At 40.2% G+C, this 9,924-nt stretch overlaps 1 protein-coding gene across 1 annotated transcript; it reads left to right on the top strand.

The window, feature by feature from the left end:
- Positions 1-1,289: 1,289 nt before the first annotated feature.
- SFRP2 (secreted frizzled related protein 2) lies at positions 1,290-9,070 on the top strand. The gene is made up of 3 exons (XM_077279365.1): positions 1,290-1,949; positions 4,290-4,370; positions 8,156-9,070. Exons 1-3 carry the CDS (start codon positions 1,448-1,450, stop codon positions 8,458-8,460), a joined length of 888 nt encoding a protein of 295 aa, XP_077135480.1. The 5' UTR covers positions 1,290-1,447; the 3' UTR covers positions 8,461-9,070.
- Positions 9,071-9,924: the final 854 nt, after the last annotated feature.

Raw genomic sequence — 9,924 nt, 5'->3', positions numbered from 1 at the left:
AAACTGTATAATGCAGCTCTCTGAGCTATTGTCTGAATGCAAGCATAGCAAACAACAAGATTCAAATTATAATTACAGCATATTATGGAGTTGATAGTTTTACATTTTCATTCTATGTCTCTTATAATGGATATAAATGTACCTAAAAGTTTGTCATCATGGCCGAGCTACGCATGTGCACAGAATGGGCATGACCCATAGAGTCCATGTAGCCACCATATTAGTGTTCAAGACAATAATAGGGGAAAATATCTCTGTTTTGTACATGTGATGGAATATGAAAAGTCAGGATTGATCAGAAAACAGTTTCCAAACCAAAGGCATACTAAGGTACACTGAGACACCAATGACTTCCGAGTTGGAACTGTGCCCAACTTAAATGGAACTGTAGCAATGTCATTTACATGTTTCAGATCAAAAAAGTACTTTATGTAATAGCGGAAAGCCCCTGAAAAATCTACTGTTTAGCTGTTTAGTGCTGACATAGAATAACTTCAGGAAAAGTAGTAAGTTTATAAAATACACAAATAAAAAAGAAGGGGCCATTAATAAATATCTATTAGCTCTTCTGCAGTCATTAAGTCATAAACTAATTACCTACAGTGACTTCTCTAATTACCAGAAGACCCTCTGTGGGGAGATAGCAAGTTCCTATCCTGTAATCTATTTAACATCATTTAATGCAATTTTGGAAGTGGCATTAATTGCTTTGAACTCTTCACTATTATTGATTTAGTAAAATTCTCTGTCACAAAAGAAAATAATCTCGTGAATGTGACAAGTCTCCTTCACTAAGGTCCCTGTGCAGACACATGGCTTGTACCAGGCACTTCCATCCCCAGGTGCCACTTCTCACAGCGCTGAGCCTCATTAGAATAAGCAATGGCTGCCCACAATGAGAGTAATGGGCATGATAAGAGGGCATCTACATAAATTACTGAGCTGTGCCTCACAGCAAACACTGTCAAGCAAACACCACCGCAGCCCCCTTAGGAGTCAAATCTAGTTTACAACAAGTAATGTATTTAGGAAGTGTGAGGCTTTGCTGCTGCAGCAATCCCCCATGCATAGAATCCTAGCCTGCTCCTCTGTTAGACAATGCACTTGTGAGCCCTTTGTAAGGCTTTGTTCACATTTTACATGCACTGTAACATTTCTTTTAAAGCTGTCCTGCCAAAGGAGAATTCTCAAAGGAGCAACTGAGCAAGTAAGCAGTGACCAATCCTTTTCTGATGATTGTCAGCAGCCTCCTCCCACTCCCTGGACTAGCATAAAACAAAATCAAGAAAACTCTTGTTTGCAGAACATCTGATGAGTGTGGTGTAAGGTGGAGGCGGCCAGAAGCTGAGATCTGCATGTAGCCTGAGGAAGGCTGCGACTGTCTCTCCAGAGGAGCACAATCTGCTCGCCATTCACCAGCAGCATTGGTTTCTCCTGACTGCTCACCATGTGCTGCCAGAAGCCCTTCTACTTCATCTTCCTCATCCTGCTGGCTACTGACTGTATGGTCTCAGTGAAAAGCTTGTTTCCATTTGGTCAACCTGAATTTTCCTATAAGAGGAGCAATTGCAAACCCATCCCTGCAACTCTGGTTCTTTGCCATGACATTGAGTACCCCAACATGAGGCTGCCCAACCTGCTGGGTCATGAGACGATGAAGGAAGTCTTGCAGCAAGCATCCTCCTGGATCCCACTGATACAGAAGCAATGCCACCGTGACACCAAGAAATTCCTCTGCTCCCTCTTTGCCCCAGTGTGCATTGATGATCTGGATGAGACCATTAAGCCCTGCCGATCACTATGTGAGCAGGTGAAGGACAGCTGTGCCCCTGTCATGTCTGCATTTGGCTTCCCGTGGCCAGATATGCTGGAGTGCAGTCGTTTTCCCCAGGACAATGACTTATGCATCCCACCAGCCAGCACTGATTATGTGCCAGCCACCAGAGAAGGTAAGGTGCCATCACCACAGAGGCCACATCCTGCCCATCTTAGCTTAGAAGTACTCTTGTCTGTTTTACTAGGAAAGCTGACAATATGTTATATACACACACACACACACACACACACACACACACACACACACACACACACACACACACACACACACACACACACACACATTATATATATATCATATCATATAGAGAGAGAGTATACATTTATACTTTAGGGTGTATACAGGAGGTCTAGGCAGTTGAAGTGCATTTTAAAGTATCTGTGTACACTGTATACACATAGTGTGTGTGCGTGCGTGCGTGCGTGTGTGTCACAAACAAACAAACTGACCAGACAAGGGACAAATTAAAAACGTTCATCTTGGAGGCATTTATGGACATTGCTGCAGACCTGGATTTCTGTTGTACTATCCACTGTTTAATCTAGTCAATGTTTGAACTTTCTTCCGTCAACTTTGCAACATTCCTCGAAACTGTCCAGTACACTTATGACTTAGGCTACTTTCACACATCAGGTTTTTGCCGTCAGGCTAAATCCAGCGAATTTTGAAAAAAAAAAGATCCGTCGTAAATTGTGAAAAAAAGGGATGAGACGGATCCGTTTTTTCGGAGGGAGAGAGAGAGAGAGAGAGACTCCAGAATGGGAAATGCATGATTTGCTTAAAAAAAACTGAGTCACCAGATTCCATCATTTCACCTCACGTTTCATCCGTTTTTTGCTGGATCCGTTGCTGTCCACTTTTTCGACGGACAGAAAAAACATTCCTATGTACGTTTTCTCTGACCGCCAGAAAATGGATTTTCGATGCATCCGGCAAAAAACAGATGAAATGTGAGGACATCCATTGCAATCCGGCGCTAATACAAGTCTATGAGAAAAAACGGATCCGGCGGCAACTTTTGCCGGATCTGTTTTTTTTTCAAAATTCGCCAGATTGTGCCCGACGGCAAAAAACTGATGTGTGAAAGTAGCCATAGGCTACATTCACATGTCCAGTAATCATCAGTTAGAACAGATCCAGCAGCAATCCGGCTTAAAAAAAAAAGTGGATACAGATGAAATAATTTTTTTGTTTTACCACTGAAGTATATGGAAAACAGATCCGTTAATTAGCCATCTGCCTTTCTTTCATTTGAAAAGGATCCGTTTTTTATTTACTGGACCAGATTCAAATGGAAGAAAACTGATGGCTCTTTAAGGCCACGTGCACACGTTGCGGAAAGTGTTGCTGATTTTTCCGGACCGATTTTGGTAAATCCACAGGTAAACCTCACTGCGGGTTTTGTGCGGATTCCACCTGCGGTTTTACACCTGCGGATTCCTATTATGGAGCAGGTGTAAACCGCTGCGGAATCCGCACAAAGAATTGACATGCTGCGGAATAAACAATGCTACGTTTCCGTGCGTTTTTTTCCGCAGCATGTGCACTGCAGATTTTGTTTTCCGCAGCTGCGGAACCGCAGCAAAATCCGCAATGTGTGCACATACCCTCATGGATCCTCCTTATACTTCAATGTTAAAAAAATGAATCCAGCTAAAATCTGATTTTTAAAAATGGACAAAAGTTGAGTTAACACCACTTTTTTGGCAATGGATTGCTGCTGGATCCCTTCTAACAGATGATTACTGGACATGTGAGCATAGCCTCAGTGTAAATGTAAGACACAATGTAATATGATGCAAATCAACTTTTGTTGACCATCAGTGTGTGCTTACACAATGTCATTGATTCAATAGCTTGCGTGTGCGTATATGTGTGTGTGCGTGTATGCGTGTGTGTGCTCGTGTGTGTGTGTGTGCGTGTATGCGTATGTGTGTGCGTGTGTGTGTGTGTGTGAAATGCAGACTTATAGCTTAAAATGCACTTTAAATAACCATATCTCCTGTACAGAAAAGACAAGAAGTAAAGAATAGAAGACTCTCTAGTTTATTGGCATGAAATGCCCTGTGAGTGTTCAATGATGTTAATGGATAAAATGATAATTTAGTTCATATGTCTCCAATAAGTATAGAAGACCGTCTGGGCAAAACAGTGGTGCCTGCTGCTCTGAAAGCAAATGCCCGCAGTAATGTGTTTGTGTCTGCCAAATGCTGAGTGCAACTGGCAAGGGAGCCCCATACATAGTACTTAGGATGTTTTCATACATTAGCAAAATTGCTTCAAGTGTTTATGCAAATAGCTTTTAGTGCAATTCATAAAGAAGGATTTTACATGTAGAAGCTCCAAGTCTGGTACATGAAGATGTTGGAGATGGGTCAAGCATCCAAGTGCTGAGCGCCACCTACTGGTAACTAAACATTCTACCACTAATAAAACATTTGTCTGTTCACAGCACCAAAAGTTTGTGACGCCTGTAAAACTGCCAGCGAGGATGACAATGACATTGTGGAGAATCTCTGCAAAAATGATTTTGGTAAGAAGATTCACTGTGATGTAATTATTACAAGAGACTAGAAAGTTGGACGAATATTGGTATAGGCTTCTTCACTGTGAGGTTTCCATAAAAAACGGTGACCTTACTTTTCTATATATGTGTAAAGATGGAAAATTGTGTTTTATCTATGCATCTGTTTATTTATCTCGCCAATATCGCATACTATATTCATTTTCATATAACTTATGATTATCTATCTATCCAATTAACTTAAATTTATTGCACCTTTGTTTATCTCATATTTGCCATACTTATCTATTTAGGATGCACTATGTCTTTCCATACCTAACATTAATATATGCTTAATTTTGGACTTTACTGAACACTGATTTCTGCCATAACAGCTGCAGAGGGACGCAGCTTTTTCATTTATACATGCCATTGTATGTTGCTACGTGGATGTACTTTGTCTACTGACATTACTGTATGTGTTCCATCCATAAATCAGCCATTGAGTCCGGAGCCAGTTCTCTCTATCCAATACTCCTTTAATTAATAATAATAATAATAATCTTTATTTATATAGCGCCAACATATTCCGCAGCGCTTTACAGTTTAACAGTTTCAAACACAACAGTCATAGGTAACAATGTTAACAATACAGTAATAAAGCAAAATAAGACAAAATAAGACGACCCTGCTCGTGAGAGCTTACAATCTACAATGAGGTGGGGAGATACAAAGTACAGGTGTGTATTTACAATGATGTATTTACAACATAATTAGGGGATATATGATGATAAAGTACAAAGCACTGTTTATACACTTACAACATTTCCTAGTCAAGAATCAGTAGAAATGTAATGTATCATAAATGTAACACCAAGTGTTAGAAAGAACAATAAGAATTAGACGAGTGCGGCACATTTATACCTAGCATATGCTGCCGAGCATATATGTGGAATTAATTGGTGGTAAAACAAATGAGGCCTGTCTGTGCAGAATGAGATCCCTATTTTGGAGCAGGGCAGCATAATTTGTTATTGTAGTGTGATTGACAGCCGGTGCAGCTTGTTTGGATACAGGCGGTGTAACCAGCAATTAGGATGTAGATGTGAGCTGACGTGAGACTGGGCGATTTTATAAACAACACTTTCCAACCTTTCACTGGGTCCTTTAAGACAGGAAACAAAAGGTATTCGTAACATAAATCAGGAGGCTGCAGACTTCGGATGGGAGGAATGACAAGCAGAACCTGGCTGCATTGCACTTGATTGATGATGTTAGATGTTGATTAGTTGGATGCGAATGATAAAATAAGTCTACGGTTGACTTCTAGTGTAGCCATAACTTATGTACAATCACTGTTCTTGTAAGAAACAGCATGGCCTTGGGTGTACAGGATATTAATCCTGACAAATGGAAACAAGCTGGTATTTTATTATAAAAATGCCCTTACAAAGGATAATGACTGACTGGCTCATTGAAAGTACTCCGACAATGACATCTCCATAGTAATTATTACGCAGTAATGGCAGAAAGTAAACTGCATAGAAAGGTTTAGTAATAAAAGACATTTCTCGTTATGTAAGCCACCGGCATAATAATAATAATCATTTTTTTATTTATATATACATTATAGGCATGTATAATATATATTATTGTAAAGTTTAGGATATACATAATGTTGACCATATATACTTCATATATATGATCTGGTTTATTAGCCATTTTACCTGCAGTTTTATTGATTTATATTATTAGTGATGTGTCAGTTATATACATATACATAATTTTTCTGCATGAACTATCTATTAATTGTAAGGTGTAAACATAGTGCTGGTGAAGAGCCACTCGGAAAGTGCTGCAGAATATGTTGGTGCCAAAGAAATGAAGGTTATTATGTATAAGCTGTGCATACTGTTACTGATGAGCCACATATTGACAAGTCCTGGTGCCCAAGGAGACTCACAGCCCCGTTTCCACATGGGAAGAAACCAGAATATTGAGCTTCTTGTTACGTCTTAGACCCACTGCAGTTCTAATGACCCGTGATCAGGCCTGAACTTGCATTAATAATACAGGTGCACAAATGTGTCTGCAAACTGGCCAAACACATAAACTTGTCATGTATACCTTGTAAGGCCTATACACAGTAGTGCTGGGGAGTCGTGTGTATTCTCAGACTGTTCACATAAGGCTGGTAATGAGTCATATGTACATTATTAGGCATTTACATGCTGCTGGTGATGAGGCATGTGCAGAATAGTGAGTTGTTATTCATGAAATTCCCTCTAGAACCATCCAAAACTGCACCAAGCGCCACATGTCACAGGCAAACATATGTTTTTTACTGCAGCGTACTTGTGAAGGTTCTCATATTTACACGCTCCCCTATACCTGAATTTGACCTCATGAACAATCCACGGCATGTATTCAGCAAATATTGGGTTACACTGAAAGCAAAATCTCACATTGCATTTGCATAACCTCTAGGAAATAAATCAGTCACTATAGTAATATCTTTTATTCAAACACAAGAGATTCTGCAGCATCTGAAATTAAATGTTTATTACAGTAAAACAGATAGAGAGATATAGTAGACAGATGTATTAATTTGATATTGTAGATAGACTAATACAATACAGACAGATAGATATTGCAGATAAATAGATATTGTAGATAGATTGATAGATACAATATAGATGGATAGATAGATGTTATATATTGTAGACAGATGTATTAATTTGATATCGTAGACAGATTGATTGATACAAGATAGATAGATAGATATTGAAGATGGATATATATTGTAGATAGATAGATAAATAGACTGACTGATAAGGGAAGAGAACAGTACCACTAGATGTCGGATGCCGGCCTTTCGGTAACCGCTCCATGCCACTTCACAGATATGCACAATAAAATCAGCCATCCAAGGTTGTAGTAATTGATTGATATTGCAGATATATAAATACTGTACAGTAGATAGACAGCAATTCTCTGCCACATTTTCATCATATGTTTTGAAACAGAAAGGAATCTGGTGTTCAATCACCCCAATGCCTAGCAGTCAGTGACCCTTAACTTGTCCTTTCCTGATGGTGCGGTTTGAAGAAGCACGTAGCCCCATGAAGTTATAATGGCAGGAATGATGGGTTAGTCATCAAAGAATAATGCTGCGAGTCTGGGGGATATTACTCCTCTGACTCATATACTCAGTATAGAACTTTCTGCACATTTGTATGTAACCGAGGAGCGCACTGAGACTCTATCCTACCGTCTGCCGTGAAATGATTGCGCTGTTTTGTGTAAGCTGCCTATAGTGGTCTGCCCCTGTGACCCCCTTTGAGCATTAGCATCCATGTGTGTGGATTATATTAGCGGGTTTTATAAGGCTCATGGACTTTCAGTTTAATGCTCCTTTAATGATGTCCCTGGGTAAGACTTGTATAAAGCAGCCTCATTCATTGTTATATGTCTGAATATCATAAAATATTTGCTGGATGAGTGTGCGGGGCTTAATGATTGTTTCCATGAGCAGGCCAACTCCACAAAGCAGCACACTGAGGGCTGTAACTGCAGAACTAATCCCCAAGAGACACTCTAGGGGTTAAGACATAAGGGTTTGACATAAAATGACTTTGATGCCCTTTGTGGTTTAAAAATGGAGCCACCTGCTGTAATTGTGTCAGGGCCTGACAGTTTCATTAGCAACACATCCCACCCTAGGGTTGTCTGCTGTGGCTACTAATGGACGTGTCTCTCCCGAGCTCTTTCTCACCAGTCTCTCTGCTTGCCTCCCCCTCTTTTGCCCTCATTAGCTCTGAAGATAAAAGTGAAGGAGATCGCCTACATCAATGGGGACACTAAGATCATCCCGGAGACAAAGAGCAAAACCATTTACAAACTGAATGGGGTAACAGAAAGAGATTTGAAGAAGACCGTGCTGTGGCTTAAAGACGGCCTGCAGTGTACCTGCGACGAGATGAATGACATAAACGCTCCCTATTTAGTGATGGGACAAAAGCTCGAAGGGGAACTGGTCATCACCTCAGTCAAACGGTGGCAGAAAGGCCAACGGGAGTTTAAAAGGATCTCTCGCAGCATTCGAAAGCTGCAGTGCTAGTTCCTCCATTAAATAACTCTTTCAGCACTGGGGCTAGTCTTTTTGCACCTTTCACCCTCATTTGGGGACCCATCCTTTTTGAAATATAGCAAAAGGGCTGGGGCAATGGCTTTTTTATGACGACGAGTATTATTTTTATTATAATTAATATTATTATTGAATAAAAACTTGTAAATAATATGAAAACTGCAAAAAAAAATCAAATATTTTTTATGATGGCCATGAATTAATATGTAGAAAAATATTTACTGGATGCAAACTTGTTGACGATTACTATGTATTATTGTTGTTGGTTTTTTTTGTTGTTTTTTTTACATGAGGCAGGATTGTTAGACTTCGCTGCAGTTAGAGAATGCAGTAGTTATAGAATTGTGCGTTTGCATCACTTCCTTTAACAAATATACTTTAAAATATTAATAGTTCATTTCCTTTGTTTTTCTACCGACAACTGTTTAAGTCTTCCATACTAAGTATCAAATGTTATCTAGAATCATTAACGAAACTTTGTATCGCTCAGCAGGTGACTTGTCAAAATTTGGATACTTGCTTTCCAAACCGAGGTCAGATTTGGAAAATGTGGTAATTTTTGTAATAAATCTCTTCTATTAGACCACTGGTCCCCACCCTTTCTTACCTTGAGAGCCACATTCAGCACTGATAGATGATTGCGAGCCACATTCAGTGAGACCCTTCACCATACTGACACCAAGAGCCCCGCAGTCCGGATATAATGACAGCCAAAGCTTCTCCACATAAAGGCCCACCTTACCTTGTGCCCCAGCTTATAGGCAGTATATTTAATTAACTATATATCCAGGGTTTTCCACTTTACCACCTTTTGGTATTGCATAAAGCAGATTTATCGCACTTCCACACTCACCTTCAAGCACCTCTCTAACTGGCACACACCCTATCTCCAGTTTAAAATATTTACTATCCCCTCCCCATCAGTATACTCCATCCAGATCTGCTCTTCAGTGCACAGGGCTACTCACAAAAATCACCATTTGATGACCTTCTCTTCATTGTTGTCTGCCAAACCTGGTGTTAACACATCAAGCTACGGGACAGCCTCAAGCCACGCACCTTATTTCCACAAGCCACAAGCTTCCATGCCACAGGTTGATGACCCAAGCATTAGACTATAATGAGCTGAATATACATTCAGGCTGGGTGCACACGATCTGGAATGTTTGCTGCATGTTTGCTGCGTCCAAAGCGCTGCCTTCTATTGAACATAGGTGAATCTGCATGTGATCACTGAACCACTCGGATTCACCGCATCCAATAAATTCTATGGGTGAAATTTCTCTTGCGGAGACAGGCATCTCGGTCTGGAAAGACGAGCCTCATGTCAGTCTCCGCGGGTGATCCATGGGCGTCTGTGAACGCATAGTGGACATGGGATTTTTTAAAAATCCAATCCACTATGCTATAACATCTGGCCGCTGCGGGCTTGACGCT

This window comes from Ranitomeya variabilis, chromosome 1 (genome assembly GCF_051348905.1).
Source record: "Ranitomeya variabilis isolate aRanVar5 chromosome 1, aRanVar5.hap1, whole genome shotgun sequence".
Taxonomy (NCBI): domain Eukaryota; kingdom Metazoa; phylum Chordata; class Amphibia; order Anura; family Dendrobatidae; genus Ranitomeya; species Ranitomeya variabilis.
This window is presented reverse-complemented; position numbering and strand designations above follow the sequence as displayed.